Source organism: Amblyomma mixtum, chromosome 5 (assembly GCF_055824585.1).
Source record: "Amblyomma mixtum isolate Tamu chromosome 5, ASM5582458v1, whole genome shotgun sequence".
In the NCBI taxonomy this organism is placed as follows: Eukaryota; Metazoa; Arthropoda; class Arachnida; order Ixodida; family Ixodidae; genus Amblyomma; species Amblyomma mixtum.
In genome coordinates this window covers 89,095,177-89,120,920 of record NC_143016.1, presented here as the reverse complement: position 1 = coordinate 89,120,920, position 25,744 = coordinate 89,095,177, and the positions used below count along the sequence as shown (strand labels likewise).

General features: G+C 45.1%; 2 protein-coding genes across 2 annotated transcripts in view; one reads left to right on the top strand and one right to left on the bottom strand.

Annotated features, from left to right (window-relative positions):
• Positions 1-25,744, top strand: part of LOC149342959 (unconventional myosin-Ie-like) — a 283,527-nt gene that overhangs the window by 248,521 nt on the left and 9,262 nt on the right. Inside the window, exons 12-23 of the mRNA XM_089545520.1 lie at positions 8,614-8,781; positions 9,198-9,281; positions 10,769-11,025; positions 12,898-12,979; positions 13,523-13,629; positions 14,517-14,615; positions 15,358-15,502; positions 16,143-16,257; positions 19,091-19,260; positions 21,012-21,071; positions 23,604-23,689; positions 24,833-24,982. Of these exons, the coding sequence (XP_089401646.1) occupies positions 8,614-8,781; positions 9,198-9,281; positions 10,769-11,025; positions 12,898-12,979; positions 13,523-13,629; positions 14,517-14,615; positions 15,358-15,502; positions 16,143-16,257; positions 19,091-19,260; positions 21,012-21,071; positions 23,604-23,689; positions 24,833-24,982 (1,523 nt within the window). The remainder of the gene's footprint in view (positions 1-8,613; positions 8,782-9,197; positions 9,282-10,768; positions 11,026-12,897; positions 12,980-13,522; positions 13,630-14,516; positions 14,616-15,357; positions 15,503-16,142; positions 16,258-19,090; positions 19,261-21,011; positions 21,072-23,603; positions 23,690-24,832; positions 24,983-25,744) is intronic.
• On the bottom strand, positions 5,706-8,247 carry nbs (nibrin). Its single transcript, XM_089545516.1, has one exon. It carries the CDS (start codon positions 8,132-8,134, stop codon positions 6,050-6,052), a length of 2,085 nt encoding a protein of 694 aa, XP_089401642.1. The 5' UTR covers positions 8,135-8,247; the 3' UTR covers positions 5,706-6,049.

The window sequence follows — 25,744 nt, the reverse complement described above, 5'->3', positions numbered from 1 at the left end:
TTTGGTCCGCGGTTGATGGCCTCTTTGTGTTCTTCGCCGCGAGCACTGGGCTCGTGGCGCCTTTGGCTCGTACGCCCTTTCTCTCGTGCCTGACAGTCAGGTTCATGCGCCGTTTGCTGTTCTAGTACCTTTTGCTGTAATATGCGAGTAGTTGCACAAGCACAATGCTTTTCTTAGCTTTATTCGCAGCAGGAAAAAAAAGAGAGAGAGTCACATGGTCCTTCAATTAAAAAATTGGCAGTGGCTTAGCTCTGGTTAAGCCTGGATATACAATCGAAAAGCTGCAGTTATGCTTTGTTTGACGTCATGGCTGTCGCAGTTCGTGCACAATTGCACTGGGAGCACCACGATAGCGGTGTAGATTTTGAGCCAACTCCCTTGCTACCACTTCTGGGTCTTCTTTTCTTCCTTCCATGGCGAATGTCTGCGTCTCTTCTACGGCCGCCACCGCCGCTCACGCGTGCGTTCTCGCAACGCCTTGCGAAAGAACCTTCTCTTGGGACGGCGGCGGAGACCGCGCAGCAGCGGCAAGGGGTAAACCGGTGGCGAGGAGGAGAAGTGACGATGGAGCGCGCGCCGCGGCGCGCGGCCTCTTTTATGTCCGCCGCCGCCGCTCGGGCGTTATCGCAACGCCTTGTGATAACGCGGTAAGAACCGCTAGCAGCGGCGAAGGGTAAACAGGTGGCGAGTGTTAGCAAGAAGTGGCCGGATTCTTTTCGAATAAAGAAAACAGGTTTATTTTAAAGGGACACTGAGGAGAGCACTATTAATATATTTTTTATAGCAAAATCCGATAGTTCGGCATGTCATGGCTTTGTTGCCACTTGGCCGGCAGCGAAAAATGCATTTATTTCTAAGAAATTTGGATTCGAGGTTGAAAAGGTTTTTCCCGCCGCTGTGATTCAAACTTGGGATTCGGCTATGACGACAGAGGACTAAGTGACGTGAAACATGACGTGATGCAGACTCCGTGATTTCTGGCTGCCAGCAGTGCGGCCTAGCAGCAGCCGAAAAGAAAGCTACCGCCGGCCGCACGTTGAAGGCATCTATCGGCTATTGCGGCCGTCGCTACAGTCGCTTCGCTTACGTTTGCACCGGCGTTTTGCGAGCGTTACGATGGATCTCGTTCTCGAAGTCGTCAACGAAGTTCTCGCAAATAGACACCTTTAGCATATCGTGTACCTTGATACCGCTAGCGGAATACCGGGAGCCCGCCTAACGCCGGCGAGCAGGCGCTGATTGGTCCCGATGCTTCAGGCGAGCGCGTAGCTGCCCGGTACGTGGCGCCATCTGGCGACGTCAAGGAGATTTGCGCATGCATTGGCTGCGCCTCAGTGATTTGTGCTTCTCGTGTCCTAGCGTTGCTAGAACCATTGGTTCCAGCAACACTGTTTTGTTATATGACGTCATGACGCTTGTACTTGCGAGTTTGGCCTGTGGCGGCGATACCTGTATTTTGGTTCTTGCTCTTTTCTACGTTACAAGAGCTTTGTTGTCAGTATGAGTGGCGTTTTTGTAATCAGGAGCTGGTATTCTGTCGATACAAGCCAATTTCAATTTCTCCTCAGTGTCCCTTTAAGACTTAAGGATACAAGAATGAGATAACTGGATTATTGATACGTAGGAGGTTCGGCGGATCTGCAGAGTTGGGAGGGCCTCGCCGACGCGTCTCGTATCGTCGGCGCCTCTCGGCTCATCTCTCTTCCCAAGCTGCAGCGGTGGGGCTTTTATAGCCTGAGGAACGGTGGCCCCTCCGAACTGGCCAATCCAAAGGCAGCACTCGACGGCAGTCCGAAAGGACCAACCAGCGACCGCGCGGGCCAACCGCTTCAAATCTTGCCGCGCGCGGTGGCGTCCGGGCGAGAAGGAAATGGCGCCTCGCTGTCTGGCCTCTTGCGACAAGTCCAGGCGTGTTGCTTGCAGATGCTTCTCCTTACAACTCGGCTGCCGTACGGCGCAGCATCGTGGCTTGTCAAGGGACGCTAGTAGGAGAAAGTTAGCGGCATGCAGAATTGGAATCGGGGGGGGTTTCCAGGCATGACAGCGTGTAAGTTATGGGAGTGCTAACACGAGAAGGAGGAAGGGCGCGCCGCGGCGGCGCCCAGGGGTGGCCCACGCGAAGCGCGGTGTTGACGAGCCTATAGTGAAGCTTTTCGCTTCAAAAACTGGCTGGGGTTCGACCCGTCAGAACCTAATTTACAGAGCGGAAGCTTGATTAAGCATGGTCAGACACGGTTCGCTGTGGCTTAACTTTATTGCATATGAATGACGTGGCTTGGTTGTTGCTTGAACTTGTGGAAGCTTCGTGCTTTTATCTTATCAGATAAACGGCGAGTCACGTTGTTCAGCGCAGTTGCGAAGGCGAGTGAACGCCGCCGGCTCCGCGCGCCGCAGCTGCGCCGAGACACGGCGAGTCAGATGGTATAACGTCACAGCCACACCCCCGCTTCGCGGCTGGAAGGTCTTTCTTCGGAGCGACATGACCTTGAGGTCTTGCATGGGAGGAGTAGAGCTCCCGCTCTAAATGTTTGGCACAGAGGAGAGGGGGCGGAGGGCAAGTTGAACCCGTGCTTTACTTTAAATCCGTCCCTACTCATCCTAAAGATTGTGACTGCCATAGAACATTTTCGTTCCAAAGAAGGCGAAAGCAATCTGAACTGAACATGGGGCAGTGTCAGTTGAAAAGAAAAGCGCTTCAACTTTCTGAAGTGTGGTGCTTCGAGACCTTATTGAAAAGACTGTCTTGGTCACACTGTAAAGCAAAGTATCACTCTTGAACGAGTGGTGTCGCTTTTATGGGCTTTTCTTGCCTACATCAAAAAATGAGGCAATTAAAGGACTATATACCCCAAATTTCTTTGCATGTTTTCTTCTTTCAAATGATACGTTAGACATTAATACTCGTGAATGACCGCATGATATTAGCTGAGTACTAATTAATTTAAAATTAAATTTCTTCTTGATGCTGTTGCGGTTACATCAACCGAACAGTGGCTGTGACGTGCAGTTGACAGTAAGGTCACGTGAGGGACGAAAAAATGGTAGTATAACTGCAACATTCAATCTCTTGAGGCAGGCTGGTTTAAGTGTTGTAATGAATTAAATTATGTATCAGCCTCTGTATTGCAGTTTTTCCGTGCCTCATGTAACCTAAAGATTAACGTTTGATTGATGAAATGAGAGAAGAAATTCTCCCATTATCAATTATTTAGTGCTTGTATGCAAAGACCACATGGTGATGCATGTATTCTAATGTCTATTGCATAATTTGAAAGAAGAAAACACACAACTAAAATTAGGTGTCCATAGTCATGTAAATTTGGTCTGGCAGTCATGCACTTATGCTGAAGTACAGCTTCAAAATTAGAAGCGTATGCCAGCAATGCAAGGGTGATATTTAACTATTGAACATCTATGTGCAAGATGTTACGCAGCTAGCTGTTTCTAGAAACTGGTACCGAAAAAAAAAAATGGAAATGCAATTTGTGCTTCAAATCCGAGCAAGAAAACGTTTTGCACACAAGCAGTGAAGAGGGAAAAAATGTTGCATATTAAGATCAAGTGACTGCAGACCTGCTACAGACGGCGGAGACATTGTGATTGAAATGCTTTTGTAACCCACTACAGTGAAATCTCGTTAATTCGAACTCTAAGTTTGATCCTAAGTTTGAACTTTCCACAAACTAGCACTGATGGATTCGGTCCAGCCATTACCACCCGTCTTTCAATAAGAGCTAATGGCCTGTTGATTCGAACACATACGCTACAGTGAATTTGAACAAGCCACACAGCTACAACAAGCATTTTCTGTTTCCATATTTACTCTGCTCTTTCAAATTTAATCTGCCTTCTCTCTGCACGTGGCAGTGATAGTAGCTCAGTTGGTGCCAGTCAACAGGTTCGTGCACTTTCTTCTTCATTCGGCTACAGCAGAAGCGAGCAGCTGCATGCCAGTAACCATGGAAAATGATCACGTAGTTGCCTTGTGCACATGTGACTTGATGCAATTACACGTGACCATGCGCGTGTCCATGTGCAGTCAGCAAGCACCGCTTGTCACCGTCATCACGCTCTTAGTTCTGCTTCCTTTTCCTGCACACATATCGCATCGGGGTGCGATTTGGGTTGGCAACCACGGATAAACGCCCAACAAGAGACATAATGTGGGGCCAGCATTCGTTGGAAGCCACAGGTCCTCCACTTTCAGTGCTAAGCGACCGCATACGCGCGAAAATGCCTAGGGCGCGCTGACTTGACTCCTGACAGTCACCAGCCCCCTTAATACGAATAAGCCTGAAGGGCAGCCTGTGCTTTTCCCTTTCCACTACCGTGAAATCCCGCCTGCAAAGGTAGGGTACCGTACAGTTCGGACGTGGGGCAGGGAGGAGAGCAGATGGCGTCCAGTGCCCAGAGCTGTACTGCCCCTCCCTTAAAGAATGGGGTTTCACGGGAGAATAAAAGGAACAGCACAGGCTGCCCTCTAGATTGCAAAAATCCTCGGAAGTTTTAGCCTCTGCTCAAGCAGTGGCAACCTCTAATACTTTCTGCGCTTGGTGCTTGTTCTCTATTATCATCATGACATTTTGCCAGTTAGGTAGAAGCACCAGGTCTTTGGGCATGCTTGTAGAAAACAAAGGCGTATGGGGAACAAAGGCGTAGGGGATAAACTATAGTTGGATACAACTTAAATCTGCAGTGAAGGTCTGCCCAAGGACTGCCGCACAAAATTTCATCACAGCAGAAAGTAGACGGTTCCTAAGAAGCTAATGAAAAGAAAAAAATTATAAGCTGCAGAATTTTGATGCCTGGCTTGTTTAATATATTCAAACATTAAAAAGCTGATTTCGCTTCCTATTGTGATTGGCCAGCAGAGTAATACAAAGCACCGTGAACTGTGGCCCAGTGTTACCAACTGCTGTTTTTTAAAGTTACATCTACTCACTCTGTGCACTCAGTTTAACTTGACAAGATGATTAAATTATCATTAACGTCAAGTACTTTTTTGCTCAAAACTCAGATCGCGTCTAAAATATCATAGCACATGGTATGGTATACAGGGGTTTGACGTCCCAAAGCAACTCAGGCTATGAGGTACGCCAAAGTGAAGTACGCCAAAGTGAAGGACTCTGGAAATTTCGATCACCGGGGGTTCTTTAACGTGCACTGACATCGCACAGTACACGGGCCTCCAGAATTTCGCCTCCATTTAAATTCGACTGCTGCAGTCGGGATCGAACCCACGTCTTTCGGGTCAACAGCTGAGCGCCGTAACCGCTGAGTCACCGCGGCAGCCTTATCACAGCACATGGTTTGAGCTATATGTCAACGAGTTTGGAAATGGCAGCTGTACTTTGTTTAAAAGGACATATTCGATATTTTCTACGGCTGAAAAGCACTTGTTTTTCTCAGAATATAATACATACCTCTCTCTCTCTATTTTTTTTTTTTTGAGTGCTGAGCTTCAAGGAACAAAGCAAGACAGAGGCTGAACAAAAAAAAGATATCTGTTTTTTACTTCAACTATTGGCGTTCTCCAAATAAGTTTGCTAAAACAGTCAAGAACTAGAAGGAATGAATTTGGTAGCCGAGACAGTGCATTAGCAAGAAAAATTCTACTTTTCTGAATATTGGCTATATATCAGCACTGTATATATCCGAAAGACCTTCACATCAGTCAGTGTTGAAAGCATTGTAGGTAGAAGGCGAACCTTTATAAAGACATATTTATGTCATATAGCAATTGTACGAGTGAACTCTGCATGGCTGCATTCTTCAGCTATATTGCATCAAAAAAAATCTGACAAAAATTCTATCAAAAGTTCAGCCATTACTAGCATTTGTAACTTGTCACAAAGATCACAGGCAGCGGAAAACAGCGAGCAGCATGTTCCATTTGACTTAGTTGCCAGCCGCATCTTCCAGTTGCTGTGCCCTGGTAACTGGAACCTTTCACAAGCAACAAACATTATATAAATGTAATGATTTGGTTGATGATTTGGTTCAGCTTACACAGTATATAAAAGCATCAAAGTTTTGCAGGAAAAGCACATCACACCAAACGCCTTCGCTTTTTGTTGCTCTCTTCGTAATTGAACACGTGGCTGATGTCCTGAGAGTCTGGCTCCATGTCATCGCACTCTTCTCCAGGAACAGCAGGAACGTAGACTTCTAAGTCAGGTCCGCCAATAATCCTTGGAAGGCCAACCAGGTGAGCCTGGTGAGCTTTTCGAAATCGCTTAAAATTGGGTACAGCCAATGTTGACTCTGATGCACGTGCTTGTGCAACCGACTGTGGACTACGGAGAACCAAATCTGCAAATTCTACAACGACCATGCTTGTTTCAGTTAGTAGGTCTTCTAGGTGGTGATCTCCGTTTATGGACGCTTCAGCTGAAATAGCAGATGGCTTAGAGGTGAAATATTCTGCGTCATTACCAGCATGTGCTAAAGCTTCAGCTGAACTGGCGGATGGCTTAGTGCTGGGTTCTTCTACGTTCTGTGGCTGGTGTGGTGATCTTTGAACTGGCTCCGATACAAAACGTGAAGTGCCTGCAAAGGACCCTACAACACCAGCTTCCATATGGCGCTCTTCGTCAGCAGCATCCATACTTTCCTCACATCGTTCGGGCTCAGGCGAAGATAGCACTAGCACCTCCTCTTTAACACGGACCTCTAGTTCAGAGGGTGAGTTTAACTTTCGTGCCTTTGCTGCTCTGGCTTCACCCTCATTGTCATCTTTTCTCTTCTGGCTTTGCCTGCCAAAATAGCACTCCAGTGGAAGGGTATTCGTGGCATCCTTCTTTCTGGCCTTGCGTGGCGACCTTATGGGTGAGGGAGGTTGCTTCGGTGAGGAAGGTTGTTTTGGTGAGGAAGGTTCCCCAGCTGAGTTCGAATTCTTTGGTGGCAAAGTTTTGAACGGCGACAGCAAAGTTCGGGTCTGCCCACCGACTGTCGTGCCTGTGTTGGCACCTGTCAGTTCAAGGTTGTTGCCAAGGCCCGAAGTTGCCATGCTTGACAATCTGCTCTCGGGAACGATTACAGAAGTTGAAGGAGCGTCTGAAACGTTGCAGTGCCTAGCTGGCACACCCTGCTGCGACAGCTCGGTGTCCGGCACACAGATTTCTGCCTGCGACGGCGCTTGCGACTGCGTTGACAGCAGATCATTGCCCCACAGCACGTTAGCCATTCTGTTGCGAGGGTTGCAAAACTTTTCAGTCGAGCAGTGAATGACTGCCATCCCTATGTCCGACGAAGAGAGCGAACGAAGTTTGTTCTTGATCAGGAAGCGGCACACCGGAGTTTCAGTGCCGTCCGCCGGTTTAATCACGCAGCTGCCTTCCGCGAGGAGATCGGACGTTAGTCTTTCAGGGCTGATTATGCGAGCTCTCGCTCCACCCGAGCTGACCAGCCCGCCGAGCGAGTTGTACTGCTTCTCTGTCAGGAAATAGAAAGTCTTACCGGCGAAGACAGTCTTGCGAGCTTCGTTGCAGCCGAACGTTTCCTTCGATAATGTGAGGCATTCTTCCGTGACGTCCGGTATATAAGCCGCCGGATCAACGTCAGTCGGATCCTGGAGCTCTACACGCTTTTGCACCTCCGTAAAGAAGGCTGGTGTCACCACAGGCTTCGCAGCTAGCAGGGCGGCCGTCGTTTTCATAGTGAGGCGAATGGCGCTCATCACAACGTGCGTGCAGCATTCCGACCAGTCGGATTTCAGTCTGGCGCCTATCTTCTTCAGCGTGGTTTTGAAGCATTCCTTCTCTGGGGCCGCCAGACACGAAGTGGTCACCACGAAAGGAGCGTCGTAGCAGATTTTGTACGTGCTACCGAGCTTTCCGAAAGTCACAGTGTCGCCTTCTTTCAGCGCGGTTTCCTCTGATTTGCCGAGCTCCTTCGAGTTGACGCTAGTACCGTACTTGGATCCAAGATCCTTAACTCGAAGCAGTGGAACGAAGGAAACGTCACTCATGCGTTCATCAGGCACGGGTGAAACTGATAACACGGCATGTTCTCTGCTGATTGATGCATCATTCGCTATGAGAATGCTCGCATTCTTGCGGCCCACAGTGAATTGCCCGCCGCAAAGCAAACGATAGCACACATTATTTGTTGTCGGATGACGCAGAGACCACATTTTCGGACTAGGTTAGATGTGAATGCCTTAAACTAAACAAAAACGGGAAAATAAACAAGGCATAACTTGCTGCTGTTGCGATGAAGTTGGCGCGCCATTTATTGGGTACTTCGCTGTTAGGCCTAGCTTTGAATAGAAAATATTCTTTGTTTTTATAGAGGCCGCAGCTGTCGGCGTAGTTTTGTGTGTTTTTGCTGAGAGAGTATTAATATATAATTTAGTTTTTTACTAAAAGAAGTAATTTTTATGTAGTAATAATAGCGACAGTTTTAGTTTTGTAAATTTTACCAGAGTAATTTATTGCGCTGTTGTCGTCGTCGGATTTCTGGTGTTAGTGTCGGCTCTTGTTGTCACAGGGGCTCAGACGTCCCGCTGCTTCTCAGCTGATTTCCCAGATTTCTGATCAGTGTTCCTGTGCAAATGCATCTCAGTTGTTTACGCCTGTTGTTTGATGTGTGTCGTTCTAATATGATGTGCAGATCATCAACAACGCCATGCAGACTACTTCAGGAGAGCTTAGCATCGGCATTTTGGACATCTATGGTTTCGAGATATTTCAACGGAACGGCTTCGAGCAGTTCTGTATCAATTACGTGAACGAGAAGCTCCAACAGATCTTCATCGAGTTGACACTGAAAGCTGAACAGGTGATTCACTTTTTTTTTTTTTGCTCTCTTGTCTTTCTTCTGGAAATTCAGATTGCTTCATTAATGCGTTTGTTCAGTTCAGCTCTGCGGTTTCGTAGTTCACCGAAATCGAAACCTAGCTATTCAGAATGCATTGCGTGTATTAAGCGCCCCTTTTACCTTTTCATTCCATGTACAATCGCGAGCGTAATTGGCCTGTGTCGTTGCACATGCCTGAAGTGTCATGTATCATTCGTAATTAAATGTATTCGCACTTGAAACGGGTGAAGAAATTGAAAAATGTGCAGTTCCTCTCTCAAAGAACTGCATGTATTCATCTCATGTGTGTGTCCAGAATGTTGTGAATAAAAGCGCATTGACTGTTGGCAGAAGGGTGCTGCTCAGCCACTTAGAAACGTTTATTTCTTGTCTTTCAGGAAGAGTATGTACAAGAGGGCATCCAGTGGTCGGCGATTGACTACTTCAACAACAAGGTTGTCTGCGACCTCATTGAAAGCAAGGTAACGTAATACACCACTTAAGCAGTACACGACATAGTATTACTTCTCTTCTATCATCTAAAGAAAACTTATGATGGTAAACGAAAACAAAAACAGGGTGTGTTTTTTTATATATCAAATGATATGTGCCATATACCAGCTGTACCGTAATGTTTAAGAGTTCTCAAGCAGTGTGCTGCAGACAGTAAGAAGCAAAGTTCAGCAGCCACAGATAAGTTTGAGATGAAGTGGTCACGTCCCTTTGGCTTGTAAGTCCATGTAGCTGTGCTTTGGATAGAACATGGCTACAAAGCCAAGCTGCTGCTTTGCTGCACAGTGTGTGAGAAGGTGCAAACACATTAACAGCAAGCGTTTCAGCCTTTTCATGGTGTAGCATAATTTTGTTATCTACACAGACAGAATGTCACTGCTCCACAAGGCAATTTGATTGGGGCACTTGGTTGTTTGAGGAGTGCATAACGTCATCAACATGAGTGACTTGTCCTGCAAGAAATAAAAATAATATATTTAATGTCCCGTTCACGAGAAAAGCCGGTGTCTGCCCATTCATATCATGAAAAAGCAGGTGGCAACCTGCCCAACATTGTGGGTGACAATGAAATTAGTTCAAATAAATTCAATGCAGTTTCTACCTGAGTCAGTGTACTCAAGGTAAGTGGCTAACACAGCCTATATAGATTTAGCGACAACATGGCACTGATGTTGTTCATTTGCATGTCCAGCGCTATGGGTTCATTTTTAACTTTGTCCTCACAGCCTTGATAATTGGTTTCAAAGATAGTATTACTGCACTAGAAATCAGCCTGCTGTGGCAATGCAGCTCTGGCATCACAAAATGGCATCTCTTTTTTTGCCTTGTTTCTCTCGCATCATTTAGCACAGACAAAGCACTTGATGCAGTGCGCTGATCACCCTGCTGTCACAAGAGGTTTTTGCTGCTTCATTTATGCGTTCTTGTTGTGTCTTAATATTATACAAAATGCTGTGTCGCCACTAAAAGTAACTGAATGGTCATGATCTTAACATAATTTTCATCGTTTGATCATTTCCTAACACAAGCAGTTAATTGCCTTGGAATGGGATTTAATTGGCTGCTTACACTGTGCTGAAATGAATGCAATATAGGGGATATTCAAAATTCCGCAAGTGCACTTTCCCGCATAACAATGTTGCCCCAAACAAGATGGCCGACTTGGCTATAAAAGAACTAGGTGGGCTACAGGACAGGTGCTAAAGGTGTGGATAGAATGTGAGAAACGTATTTTGGAAGAATCAAACAAAAAACCAGTCTTTCTTGCTTTGTTTCAGCTGGAAACGCATGGTCAGCCATCTTGTTTGGGACAACATTGTTATGCGGGAAAGCGCACTTGTGGAATTTTGAATATCCTCTATTGTGATGTTATGTGGGGTCAGTGGCCATCCTAGTGAGATCTGATTATGATTTTTGTTGCCCTTTCTTCATATACCATCCCGTGTGTGCCCAAAAGGTTCCCCCTGGTGTGTTCTCTGTGCTGGACGACATCTGTGCCACAATGCACGCCACGGGTGAAGGAGTGGATGCGCAGCTCTGCCAGAAGCTGTCGCAGCAAGTTGGCAAACACCCGCACTTCCAGCTGTACGGAGGCACTGGATTCGCTGTGCACCACTACGCAGGCAAGGTCAGCTACGAGGCTGAGGGCATGTGCGAGAAGAACCGAGACGTCCTGTTCCCAGATGTCGTCCTCATCATGCAGAGCAGCTCCAAGTGAGTGACCATTGTGCCGTGCATGTATCTTCATTAACAAAGGGGCTAGGATGTACAGTGGGCTAATTGCAGCAGCCTTTTCTCTTGTCATTAAGGAGTGTTCAGTGTGGTCGTTTGGGTTTCTACACCATTCCCTGTTTTCACTGTTGTCCTTTGCATGGCATGCTTCATATTCTCCAGCTGTTAGGTTTGTATTGGCTAGTTACAAGGCACCGCAAACGGGTACACATCAGTGCTCCAAATACTTGCAGTTTTTGTTTGTCTGTTTGTTTATTTGTTTGTTTGTTCAGTGGCCAGCTCTTCTAGATGCATATTTTTTTTTTATTTGATAGTGCTGCTTATTCGAGTCACCTTCTAATGTTGTGATTTCTTTTAAGGGGGACCCTGGTCTTGAAAAGAAAATTTTATTGATCTAGATATATATATAGTAATGAAATTTTCAGGCCACATGTATTTTTGTGTGCTGATTTTAGATATGTCATTTAATTTCGTGTAAAACAATTCCTTGAGCACTTGTGCAATCTTTATGCAAGTATTTTGGGAAAAGTTTTGCAGAAAATTTGCTGCAGGAAGCTCGCTGAAATGCATGTGGTTGGGTTCTCTTGACACCAAGGAATGCAATAAGGGTAAAGTTATCATCCTCGCTATCATAGAACTTGAGTTATAGGGTACTGAAGCTGCCACTTCAGAAACAGGAATACACACTTCTCTTCTCATTTCAAAAACGACAACTTCAAAACTCTATAACTCAAGTTCTATGATAGCCAGGATGATAACTTTACCCTTATTGCATTCCTTGGTGTCAAGAGAACCCAATGGCATGCATTTCAGCAAGTTTCCTGCAGCAAATTTTCTGCAAAACTTTTCCCAAAATACTTGCATAAAGATTGCACAAGTGCTCAAGGAATTGTTTTACACGAAATTAAATGACATATCTAGAATCAGCGGACGAAAATACATGTGGCCTGAAGATTTCGTAACTGTGACTTCATTAATAAAAATTTTTTTTTCAAGACCCGTGTCCCCCCTTAATGTTTGTAAAAAAAAGATTTTTGTGTAGTGCTTAACTTATTCTTAGTGCTAGTGAAGACAAGTCCCCCGGCCATTACATGGTACTCTGCGATGTCAGTGCACGTTAAAGAACCCCAGGGGGTCGAAATTTTCCGGAGTTCTCCACTACAGCGTCCATCATAGCCTGAGTCACTTTGGGACGTTAAACCTAGTAAACCAAACTCTCCATTGCATGACCTTATTGGATGCGGCAAGGGTTTAAGTCTTATGTAGGTCGCATGTTACAGGCTTTAGTGCCTCTCAGCAGTGAAGTTTCTATCCTGCCTAGTACTGCGGTGTTGTGTTATGCAGTAAACTAGCTCCAGCTCTTTTTTTTTTTTGTCACAAATACTCAACTTCAATTTTAGTTTCAGCCATGGTGCTGCCACATTCTCAAACTACACAAGTGTATTCTAGCCAACGGTTACATGCAAGCTCATGAATATATAATAGTATTACAGCCACTAGATTTTTTGCTTTTCTTAAGAACCCCCCCCCCCCCCCCCCCCCCCCCCCCCCCTGTATTCCTGTAAATATGGCTGCCACATTATTATGCTGGGCCACATGTGAACATAGCAGTCACATAAAGATTCACGTATCGGGCTTGGCTACACCCATTTGTCATTCTGTTTCAGCTACTACGGTGTAAATTTTGAGGAAACATAGTGCAGTTTTTTTCATCTAGTCTGCATCACTTGGGTGTTTGTCATCAGTTTACCTGTGCACTTGAAACATTTTGTTTGCCAGTGCCTCTGGGCACAGACATATATTGTTTGCTGTGATCTGCTTAAAAAATGTAAGCAATGGCTTTTTCTTCCACAGCTCATTCATCAAGAGTCTTTTCCCCGAGAATGTCACTGGGACAGTAAAGGGCCGCCCTACGACTGCTGGCTCCAAGATCAAGGTTTGTCTCTTGAGACCACTGCTCAGTGGTTAGAAACGTACCAACACTTCTCCCTACTTAGAAATAAAAATAACTGCAGATGTCCTGCGCTTGGGATTGCGAGCTGCCTGAAGCTGGAATAGAACTGTTGTTTAACATGGGAGATCTTAGACAGTGAATGTATACAGTGTGGTGAAGTTTAAGGCTTAAAAATGCCATGATTTTCATGTCCATGCTAAAGTGATGGCATGCACATCATGATTTCTCCCTCTTCTACACTGCTTTTTCAGTAAGGCTACTTGTTACAAGTTGCAGCTTTGCACCTTAATGAACGTTATGGTGTGTGGGGGCAAAATCATCTCCAGGAATGCAATCCACTATTATCACTGCACATTTCTGTTGGTCAGTATTGAAAGCTGCTGCATAGTGGCCGTTCTTAAGAGGAGTCTCAGTGTGAGCCTCTTTCTTATTCAGTCTTGCCAACTGACATACACTTGCATTCTATACCTTGTTTAATTAAGTGTTCAATGAAATCTGACAAACCATCCACTCTCCCATGCACAGAGCCAGGCCAACAAACTGGTGGAGGCACTGATGAAGTGCACACCCCACTACATCCGTTGCATCAAACCCAATGAGACTAAGAAGGCACATGACTGGGAGGAAGACAGGTAAGCTCCTTCATCTGGCACTCATAACCTGGAAAATTTAGACATGCACAGTGGAGGAGAACCAATGGATGGCAGCGTTGCTCAAGAACGCTCCTCATTCTCATCTTTCACTTCTCTCGCGCTGTGCATCGCTAAATATGCTTCACAAACTAACTCAAGCTGGCCTCCTATTTAAACGTTACTCACTCCCACTGGCTCGCACCTTTGCCCTTTTCAAGAGAGTAATACAATCAACTAATAAACAACCAAGATACTTCTGACTTCTATTAACAAAAAAAAAAAAGAACTTGTCATACAGATCCCACCTCCTCGTGCAGACATTCTTAGTGTAACTAAGCATCGAAATTTCTTGCTTAAATGGAGTGGTTATCTTTTGTCAGTCCAGGGCAGGTTCATTACTGTCTGCAAAATAGGTAGTGAAGTCTGTGAAGCCTTCCCTTATTACTGAGTGTCTGCATGTTTTGTGACTGGGTGGCTTGATAATAGAAAGGCACACAATGTCCGTTTATGTTCAACTTGTGTATAAAATCGAGTCTCTTCCAGACTTACACATTTTGAAAGCAGAGTCTTATAAATTAAATTAATGAAACCGAGTAATCGAGAGCTCTTGAGGTTCTCTTGTGTGGATTAATAAAACCAGTTTACAGCTGGCATTCAGTGGCAGCTACATAAACTGTTATTTTGTCGTCGCATATCTTTACACCTTCTGGCCCTTGATCCTGCAAGCACTTCTACATTATCACATGATTTAACCCTCACTGCTGGGAACCACTGTGTTTGAAAGCAGCAGTAAAGTGTGGTCCTGTTCTTTGCACCATTTCTCATCTGAGCTTCCGTGCTTCTCGTGCTGGCACTTATCTCCCTGTGGTTCTATTCTGGTAACCTAGGGTCCGACATCAAGTGGAGTATTTGGGCCTGAAGGAGAACATTCGTGTCAGACGAGCTGGATTTGCATACCGACGAGTCTTTGACAAATTCCTTCACAGGTGAGTCTTAACCGCTTGTTCGTTCTTACAAAGTGCCGCCGCAGTAGCTCAGTGGTTATGGCACTCGGCTGCTGACCCCAAAGACGCGGGTTTGATCCCGACCGCGGCGGTCGAATTTCGACGGAGGCGAAATTCTAGTGGCCCGTGTACTGTGTGATTTCAGTGCACGTTAAAGAACCCCAGGGGGTCGAAATTTCCGGAGCCCTTCACTACGGCGTCCCTCATAGCCTTGAGTCGCTTTGGGATGTTAAACACCAATAAACCAAACCTTCCAAAGCTTTCAGTGCTTTGAACATTGAATGCTTGCTAGTTGCATTTCACTGAATTTTAATTGCCAGTATAATACAACCTGAGTGAACTTTTTTGAATAATTCAAATTCTTTTAGTCCTGAGTACATTGAAACACATTGAAACTTATGTTTAAAAAAAAAAAATATTCGAGGTCCAGATTGGTTGCCTGCGTCCAGTAGGCTCTAGAGTATGAGCTAAGTGCATTGCAAGATTAAATCACCGAACAATTTCGTAGCTACTTGATGTTGGTAACGTCATATACACTGAGCCCAACGTGCTTTGTGTCATGCCAGGATGGGCTCATTCTTTGAACCTGATATAACTGTGTGGACTTCTTGTTCAGAAGTCTCTAGTACTTAAGCACAAAAGTAAGGGGTAGGTGCTTTACTGATTTAGTGATTTATAGTTCGAATTTTCGAGCTGAGACTCAGATTTCTCATGTCCCTTGTAGGTATGCAGTCCTAACCAAAGAGACCTTTCCCCGGTGGAATGGTAACGCCAAAGATGGTATCCTGCATATCCTCAAGAGTGTCAGCATGGAAAAAGACCAGTACCAGCTTGGAAAGACCAAGGTGTTCATCAAAGCACCCGAATCGGTATGCTGCCTTTTCAATGCGCAATTCGAGCCAAAGCAAGTTGCTTTTCTCACAAACCACCCTGCTGTCTAATTTTCTAAACTGTTTTTCACAGAGTCAGTGATATCCTTTTAACCCTTTGCAACTTCCCCAAATTCATTTTCTTCAAATGCTCTAGTTTTCTCAAGTCTTCAGCTGTGAATCCACGGTGTGACCGGCTCGAGTTTAAAATAGCAGTTATTCAGGGTGTGTTCTGTTTTGAGGGGTTTTAGACATTCTAAGAAAGTGAGCGACGTCAATTCATGAATGTTTGCTTTTTCGAAGTTAGCACATGGTCAAGTCATGGCAGTCAAATTTGTAACTATATTTTGGAAGCTGTATTGGTAAATGTTGATATTTTTCTCAGTGTTATTCATTCACATTTCATGTTGCTTTTCATTATATTTCACCACTTTTCCTTGATTTTTGTGAAAAGTTGAAGTGGTGCCTCTCATGGATCAGTGTTCACTATCCTATAACTGGTTCTAAGAGATTAAAATCTGCAGGGAGGGTATTGAGTGAGTAGCCATGAGTGTAAGTTACTCTTGATGTATGCGTCTTTATAATGGTAGCCATAAAAAACACGAGAAGCTGTTTCATTTATCATGCCATCTCCTTGCAGCTGTTTCTGCTTGAAGAAGTGAGGGAGCGGCGGTACGACCAGCATGCCCGGGTCATCCAAAAGGCATTCAAGAAGTACTTTGCCAGGCAGCAGTATCTCAAGCAGAAGCAGAAAGGTACTGGCGTAGTACCCACCACAGTACAAGCATTATTAAGGTTGCATAAAATACCTGATATGGATTATATGTATTTGTCGGGAGCAGTTTCAGTGAAACAAACTCACTTTGACCGTTGGTCACTGTTTCGTTTGAATTTCTTGCAAACAAGGTCATGTCAGAAAGTTCTTCTGGACCTTTTGAAAAGTTGTTCTGAAGTTTCAGACATCAATTTCTTGGTGATGCAATTTAAAGAGCCATAAGTAAACTGCAGTTAAACCCAAATATAACTAATTCAGACAGAGCAAATTACACTTTAAATCTAACACTAGTAAGTTCTTCTAGCTTTATGCATGTAAAATGTATTTTTTTTTAACAAAGTACACTTTGGCTGTATCGAACTCTGAGAGCCCATGATCAGGTCACCAAATGCCCTCCAACGCACTGCTGTGCTGGCTCCATGTAGTCTGGGCAACCACGCTGCCCAGCTGTGCTTCAGTGAAACCCGTAAAACGTAGGAGGAGTGGGAGCAGCCCTTTAAAATCCATGCCTTCGGCCAGCCTTACTTTTCAGTGCGCTAAGTGCCGTCTTGAAAAACAAGTTAGCCGTTAGAGACAATGCACAGGAACGTCCAAATGCTGATGGCTGTCGCCTCCGCAAGCCAGGTTATGCAGTGGAGTTGGGAAAGACTTAACCGGTGGTTCTTGGGATGTCCGCACATGAAATATGCCTCACTCAGGCCCCAGGTGCCAGCAGAAGGCAAAAGATTTCACCTTCATCCTGAATGTTGAAGGGTTTATAGTGGACAGTGGTTAGCTTCAGAGATTTAAGGACCAGTACTCCATCACCGGAAATGCGGTTGCAGATGAGAGCCATGCAGTCAGCGCAGACGGCGCTGAGAAGTCGGCGCAAGACTTGTGGCATTGTGGGTGAGGGAGAAATCATGCAGCGTTTACAGCACAGATGGAACTGCTTCGTTTTCGCAACTGCTGCCAAGTAGTACCATGGTGTTGAAAAATAATGAGAAGTGCCATGGCAGGAAAATGAACAAGGCACCAGGAACTGTTCTCCTCAGAGCAAACATAGACGGATCTTCAAAGTTGCAATCGTTTGTGTTCGGCAAGTTAAAGTTGCCTGTGTGCCTGAAAGGATGTGCTTCACTGCTGGTCACATACAACTTGACCTCCAAGGCTTGGATAGCTACGGCATTGTCTGAGGCTTGATGGGGTGATTGGGACGAGGCACTCATGGGCGCAAGATCTGCCTCCTCCTGAATAACCGTTCAGGGCATTGCGGCTTCTCACTCAAAACATTGAGCTTTGCTTCCTGCCACTGAACGCTACAGCAGTTTCGCAGCCACTTGATCAAGACATCATCCATGCATTCAAGCTCAGTTACTGGAAGCACATGGTTGAGGGGCTCTTATTGAAATTGCGGGTTGATAATGAGCTGAAGATTAATTTGCTGGTTGCAATCGAGATGATCAATTGTGCCTGGCAAGATGTGACTCAAGACACAATCTGGAAGTGCTTCCATCAAGCTGGACTGTGTCATGAGGGTGTGAAAGTTGCAAGTGTAGTGCACGCAGTGCTAGATGACACTGACATTGCCACGCTGTGGAAACAACTCGCTGCTGTTCAAGACACTGTGCAGAAGAACAGAAGTTGCCTTTAGTATTTTTGACATTGACGTGGCGGTGGCAGGGAGCCCATTAGACACTGAGATTGCTCCTGGTATGCTGGTGTCTGAAGCCACTGCCAAAAGATGATTGACTTCGCCCAGCACTTGGCGAAGCCCTTTCTGCTACCGATTTGTTGTGACAATACTGATCGGGAATTAAAATGAGAACTAACCTCTTAGACGTCTTTGATCGCTTGGTTATATTGATAGGTCACTTTCTCAACACTAATTAGTGCGCAACTATGCTCTTCATATGCCACAGATTGCCCTTCTCTAGTTTTGAAAAACTGCATGCACAGTTGGCTTATACTGATGCCTTGAAAGGAGTTAGCAGGGCGTATTTCAAAAGGAAAACAAGCGTGCATTTGATTGCATTGACTGCACACTCAGTCTAACACGTGTCGTACGAAGCTTCACTTTCTCAGACTTCATAAACTTAAAAAATTCAGTCAAGAAAGGAAATAGCATTTCTTAGTAAACTGTAGGTGTACCAGTTCAACCATGGTGAGGTAGAAAATGACACAAAAGCACATTTTTCGCTCACACTTCTTCCGGTTTACTTCTTCACCTCATTCAGGTTCGACATAAATGCCTTTTACCTTAACACTTTCTATGCTGAGAAATGGGGAGTCAAAGTTGGAATACTTTTTCCTGCAACGCTGATCCAAGCTCATGGCGTTAGTGATGACGTCAAGTGTTGCCGGTTCACCTCATTTTACTTAAAATTTGCACTAGCAGTAGGGATGCAGAAGTAGCCTTGCCTTGCACCGCCGCAGTGTACTTATGGAAATGACCAGTGGTTGTAACACCTGTGTTTCATTTTTTTTTTAATTTGAGGCACCTGCTCTGCTTTCTGTGAAAGTAGCCTCACAATTAGAAGCGGGTAATTCATCAGTCTGTGCCAACTTCAATATCTCTTTGAGTGGTTGAGACACGGAGGAACACAGCTGCATAGTACTTCTGTCAGGGCCGTATTAGTGACATCAGGCAGGCATAATACAACTATTTGTTTTTATACTTGGTGCGATGTGATGGGGCCGTCTGCATTTATTTCATGCCGGAGCTTGCACCAGGCAGCAAGGGAGACCAGTATATTGGTTTTGTGCTCTGTTTGCTATCCATATTGCACACTGAGCATAGTTTTCTTCTTCCGGGGATCCTTCACGTGGTGCAGCGGCAGACATCCTGCAAGGCCGCAAGGAACGGCGTGAGCACAGCTTGAACCGCAACTTTGTGGGTGACTACATTGGCATGGACCACCATCCTGAACTTCGAGTGTTGGTAGGCAAGAGGGACCGGGTGGAATTTGCAGAGACAGTCCTCAAGTACGACCGCCGTTTTAAGGTAGGTACTGATGGCTGAAGGACAAACTGATTTTGTTTTTATTGCCAGAGGAAACCTGACGCCAGGGAACCTGACGCCAGGGAACCTGACGCCAGGGAACCTGACGCCAGGGAACCTAACGCCAGGGAACATAACGCCAGGGAACATAACGCCAGGGAACATAATGCCAGGGAACCTAACGCCAAGGAACCTAACGCCAGGGAACCTAACGCCAGGGAACCTAATGCCGAGAAACCTAATACCAGGGAACCTAATGCCGAGAAACCTAATGCCAAGGTACCTCTAAAGTACTTTATGTAGATCAGATCTTCAGTTCTCAGAGCTTTTCTCATCACCTCCAAAATACTTGAGGTCAACGACCATTCAGTTGTTCAAATGCATATGGCACAGCTGTCTCCTATAGCAGCCTCAAGCTGGTGGAAACAACTTGCCCTCATTGGTAATCTTGTAAAGCAGAAAGTGCAGCTCTGATTATTGTGAAATATATTGGAGCCTCAGTAATTTTAACTCTTGTGGGACTAAAGGGAATCGCTGAGGTGTCTGACATTTTCGCAGGTCAGCAAGCAGCAAACAAACCGCATACAATCACTCATGCTAGACTCATTCTTGGGGTAGAAAATGTTGCGAACATCTCACCTTGGTTAATTTTGTACTTATTTAGAGAACAACTTTTTACTTTACTGAAATCGATGAGCAGAAGTTGAAGAGAATTACAGCAGCCCACGCAGTTCCTTAAATGAACTGAGAAGCTTTAGCGCACTTTGCACGTTCTGGGGCTCAAGCTTGTTCTCATTTTCCTGCGGTTCTTTTTCATGCCGTCAGTTCTTTGGCAGTTGCCGACCGCAGCCGTGGCCTCGTGGCAGAGCGCCCGCCTCGGCTTCGGGAGGTGGTGGGTTCGACTCCCGCCACCGGCCGGGTACCCACCGCTTTTCTCAAAATGGGTACAAGCTATGGCCCGGCCTGGTGCTCGGCTTACTAGGGCTACATTGCTTGGGAAAGGAGCCTGCGCCTTCAAATCCCGTCACTGTGGGCAGAGAGTCGTGTAGACAAAGCGAAAAAAGGGCCACAAATTGGGCTTATGCCGCACGAGGCGGGCTTATGGTTGCTTGGCAGGGGAACTTATCACTCATCCGCCAAGGCAACTGTTTGGTCTAAGACCCTTTTCCCAAGCATTTCACCCTAGAAGAGCCGAGCACCAGGCCAGGGGAAATCTTGTACCCATTAAAGAAACCGGTGGGTACCCGGCGGCACTCGGGATCGAACCCAGCACCTCCCGAATGCGAGGCGGATGCTCTACCACAAGGCCACGTTTCGGTTCGACAGATTTATCAGGGCAGCAGTGGCATTTTTTTTTGCTTTATGGCACTACTGCCTTCTTTGATTCCTCTTTTGTGTTTGCTTGTAAAACAAGCTCGGTCTCTGATCACATTTCGCCCTTCTGTTAGCATGTGCCAGCATGGTGTTGCCAGCATGGTGTTCCTGCAAGCCCTTCGACCACCCTTATTTAACTGTTCCCTGACATGTTCACAGCTGGAAACCACTGGGCCATAATTGACAGCCTGTTGGCACAGCAGCCGTCGAAACTATTGACATAGCAGCAGCCAGCTAGCAGCACAATTGCTAGCTCTTACGTTAGCTCTGCTTGTAGGCCACTCCTGTGTCAGAAAAGCATCCATAGCCGGCTGATTGTGGATTTGCCTTAGCTATTCATTTCTTACTCATTTGCATGGCTTCCTCCTTTTTTTCTGCAGTCAGTGAAGCGTGACCTGATCTTGACACCCAAGTCACTGTTCCTTATTGGCAGGGAAAAGGTGAGTGTGTGTATTTCTTAACCGCCACAGAGGCTGATAAGGTGTGCCATTCGGCTGCTGAGCCGGTAGTAACTGAATTGCGTCGTAACTGTGGTGGCCACATTTTGATAAAAGTAAAATGCAAAAACACCCATGTGCCATGCATGGTGTCAGTTTCGTTCACACAGAATTTAACAGTGTTCTTCTTTTGTTATTTATTTATATAGCAGACTGCCATTAATACGAACTCTGATAAGATGAATAAGCGATACTATTTGGTTGATTTCCTATACAACTCAATAAAAAAAAGAATTTTTGCTTAAGACGGACTGTTCCATGTGTCATTCGGTTAAAACAAACTTTTGCTGCGACCATGAACTACGACAACCCTGCGCAACGGCATTCACAGGCAGCCGTGCAGTGTTAAAGAAAGAGAAGATTATATATAATCCTACGCAAGAAAGAACACCCCCACAGAATGGCTTCTGCGCACCTTCACACAAAGCTGCGGGGAAGCAGTCTTGCGAAAGCGCATTTTCTTGGGGGAAAGCTCACTTGCCGGTATGGGAAAGGCAGGGTACTATTGCGCCTATTCTGGCGCTGATCCCGGCATTGCATGCATGTTACACGCCATACGTTGCCCCCCACAGATTAAAAGGTGCATATGCTCAGAGTGTACCTGCTCGTTGAATTGGGGCTTAAAAACTCCGGCGCCGCATTTTTAACAGGCACAACATTGTAGCATGCGTTATCACAGCGTAGTGAGAGCCAGACATCGCGCCAAGCACATCGTTGGAGAAACGTGTGATGTGTCTGCTCGTGCCATTGGTAACAGCAATGCTGCAGAAGGAGCGAGATAAGAGAGAGACGCACAGCTATCCTGCTGGATACCTTAAAGCTCTCAGAGCAAGATGGAAGGCAAGAAACAGAAGAAAGCACAAACACACAAAGCAGCTACTGTGGAATGCAGTGAGAAAAAAGAGAACTTGACCAATGCCATTTTCAAGTAGGATAACATGAGCTAGAGTTCTCTCTTAAACCAAGCCACTACTGTCTTGCGCCTTATGTAAACTAAGCTCTCTTGCGTTCAACTTTGTAGTTTTCTGCAGCTCATTTTGGGGTCTTGTTTTGGTAGGAGTATGTCTGCAGGTAAGGTGGTCTTTATAAAATTAGCAACAAATAGCCGTTTTAGTGTGACAGCGATGGCAGATGTTTTTATTAAGAGTTGTGAAGAAAAAATGTGCAACAAGAAACGCTGGCAAGAATGACATTAAAACTGGGCATCACTCTTTTTGTACTTCTTGTCCTCATCTCTACTATAAGGCATGTCTTCCTTGTGTTTTTTAACAATGTAGCATCTGTTGCAAAAGTTTACAGTGTACCATACCATTCAGATGAATGGCACTGTGGACTGTAAGCTTTTGCAACAGTCGATACCAACTTTCTGAGCAACATGTATTGCATATTACACGATAACATAAGGAGCTCGTCCTGCTGAAAGCCCGACATCGGCCATCATCCTGCATCAGTCAGAAAACAATCCCAGAAGTTTCAAATGAAAAAAGAAAATAGCCGGCATTGGGGTTTGCACCCAGGCCCTCTTCGTGCCAGGCGTGCAAGCAGCGCTTAGACCAAGAAGGGCCTGAGGTTTGCTAGAGGGGCACCTAGTGAATGCGTTGTGGTGTATATGACTTGGTAACCTGTGTTTGGGTTGTGTACTGATGCTACAGTAATAAGCAAAAACAAAGCCAGTTGTAAGTAGGCTAATTAGGTATCAGAAATAGTGCAGAATGAAAAGGCAGTGTTATGACGCTTTATTATACTGAGACAAATGATGTGTATGAGTATGTAATGGTGTAGTGTGTTGTGCAGTGTAACCTAGATAGTGATTGGTAATCGATAATTGTGATTGTTGATTGGTTGTTGGTAATGTGGTTGTGGATTGGTAATCGGTGAGAAAGAAAAGGAATAAAAAGAGAAAAAAAGGAGGAGAAGGCGTTATCATGTCTGCTCTTGAGACTAAGCTGAAGTGTCCTCCTGATTTTGATTGCTTTTGCTGCTGAGCTAAACTTGTACACTTGAAATCATTAGCTGCTCTTTTTGATAAAACTTGATGAGTACTTGAGAAGGTCTACATTAAAAAATTGCTTCTTTTCGTCACTTTCATCTTTGTTTCATTAACTGGCATTCTGAGTAAAAGCAAAAAATTAGCAGTGTTGAAACTGCTGACAAGTTGGATCTGATTCTCTAACTATCACATCTGTTGATTGCATCTAATGGTAGGTGGTCAGTTTGACAAATGTGCAAAATACTAATTGAACTTTGCTGTCTTTGTACTAAAATTTGAATGGTGCGTCATTCTGCTACCTAAGACCTTATGCACAAAATTAGCATACAAGACATGTTTTTGTGTTGAATCAGAGATTTCACCTTTTTATGTTTTTGTGAGAAGTAGCTACTTACCGGCAATTTCAGTTTGTGCACGCTACTGTACGTGTACGTGTACGCATCAGAGAATTGTTGTCATAATCAATACTTTCCTCTAATTTCCAGATCAAGAAAGGCAATGACAAAGGCAAGATTAAGGAGGTTATCAAGCGCAAGATTGACCTTGAGAACATTTCCCAAGTAACGACTAGGTAAGCGGTCTGACTGTTTCGATGCGTCTGTGCTTGACAGGAATAGAGCTTATTTTTCTGCTTGTGCTACTTAGCAAACTAATGGCGTATTTCAATCTGCGATCCAGAGCAAGTTCTTTTGCTTTGCGAAACCGAAGAGCGTGTTTCAATAGGAGATTTAGATTCAAATCCTGAGTTCTGATTAAACTGCAACAGATATCTTGCTCCTTTGCGGACTTGCAGAGCTGCTTCGAATCGCCGACTGAATACGCCATAAGGGAGAGATCCCCAGAACTTGAGTTTCTGTAATGGTCGTGTGTTGTAGTATGTCTCTGTCAGACATTATGTTCACAGTTGTGTGCGAAGCAAACTCGTTTTTTCTAGAAACATGCCATGCCTAGCAGTTATTTCTGTGTTTCAGGTTGGTTGTGCACTCCTCCTGCCCCAACTTGGCTGCTTTCTTATGTTGGCTAGTGAACACAGTGAAATAATATTTCTTAAAACAATGACCTTGGCAGTATATTTTTCCATCATAGTCATACTGACAGGTTTTTGTTACAAATAATTACATAATTTTATGATGGCAGGCGGTAGGTATATAATCTGCTGGAAGTTGTCACTACATAAAGAATGCATAGCGCCGCCTCTTCATTTCCATCAGGTTCACACCCTCTGCAGCGGGGGTAAAGCGTGTCGTTGCTGGCTGTACATTGCCTCCTGTATTGAGGGCGAAAGTAGGCTGCAGCCGAGCCTAACTGACCGACCAGTGCAGTGGTTGGATTATGGCTTCGGAATTGAGATCACTTGATGTGGAGCATCAGTTCAAAGCTCAGGCTTTGTTTTTCAGACACGCGACTCTCAAAATACTCATTTTTTTTACATTGAAATCGTTTTGAGCGTGAATATTTTGTAGAGATGTAGTCTGGCATGTATTTAGTACTAAAAGCTGTTTTTCAAAAATTTACTTTTCCGGGATTTTTTGCCATCTCAGGACCAGCATCCCCCATTAAGGATATCGTATTCTTTGTTGTTGTGCTACATTTTCAATGTTCTTCTGCGTTGTGTGGTGCAGTAAAATGCTGGGAAAAGAACAGCCACCTTTTAAAAGGACCTTAGGTGCCAGCATGAAAAGGTGGCCTGTAAACATCGTCTTTCTCCTCACAGCACACTCAAGGATGACTTCATTGTGCTGCATGTGAAGAATGAGTATGACACCTTCATTGAATCCGTCTTCAAGACTGAGTTCCTCTTCACTCTGGACAAGAAAGTGAGGGAGAAGTGCCAAAGGCCACTGAACCTGCACTTTTCTGACAGGTGTGATGGCTCTGCTATTTTTTCTGTGCTTGCTGCTTTCACTTTACTCTTGTTCATGCACAAAGTGCTTTCACCTGGAGCAACTGAAGGTGTGTCTAGCACAATCAAAATGCAGTGGATGTAAAATGTTAATATGTGAGGAGAGACCAGACCAGCAGCAGGAATACCATTTTCGTTAACAAAATTTAATCATATTTAAAGTTAGATTGGGGTATATCTTCCATATGACTTCGTTGTCAGAGCAGTAAAGCACTTGAAAACAGATACAGCTTTACTAAGACATACCGTGCAAACGCGTGTAAGGGTGGCACTTTTTTTTTCAGATTCAGGGGCCAGTTTTTGGGGTGCAGCCCATACACACAATGTGCGAAAAAAAATTGTTTTTTAAGTAAAAACACACCATTCAGAAAATGAGCGGATTTATTCTGCGTTCAGTTTTTACTCGCGGAGTATTCCAACTCTGAGCTGGTGCTGTGCTCTGGTGCATGCTCATCCCAAAAGAAGCCGCTCAGCATGTCCGCTGCCAACGCTTAGCCGTTGTTCCGCACTTCCATCACATAGCAGAGCAGCTCTTTTTTCAGTTCAGGAAACTCACACGGCTTCCCTCGGAAAGCGCACATTTTGCAGCTTGTGTTTCTCAATACATCCTTTTGGTTGCACCATCATCGGGCGCACTTCTCAGCCACGTCAAACTTCCTGCCCGTTGCACGTTTGCTCGGTTCGAGAGCTAACTCCCAGCCATGTAGCTGTTAAGGTGCTTGC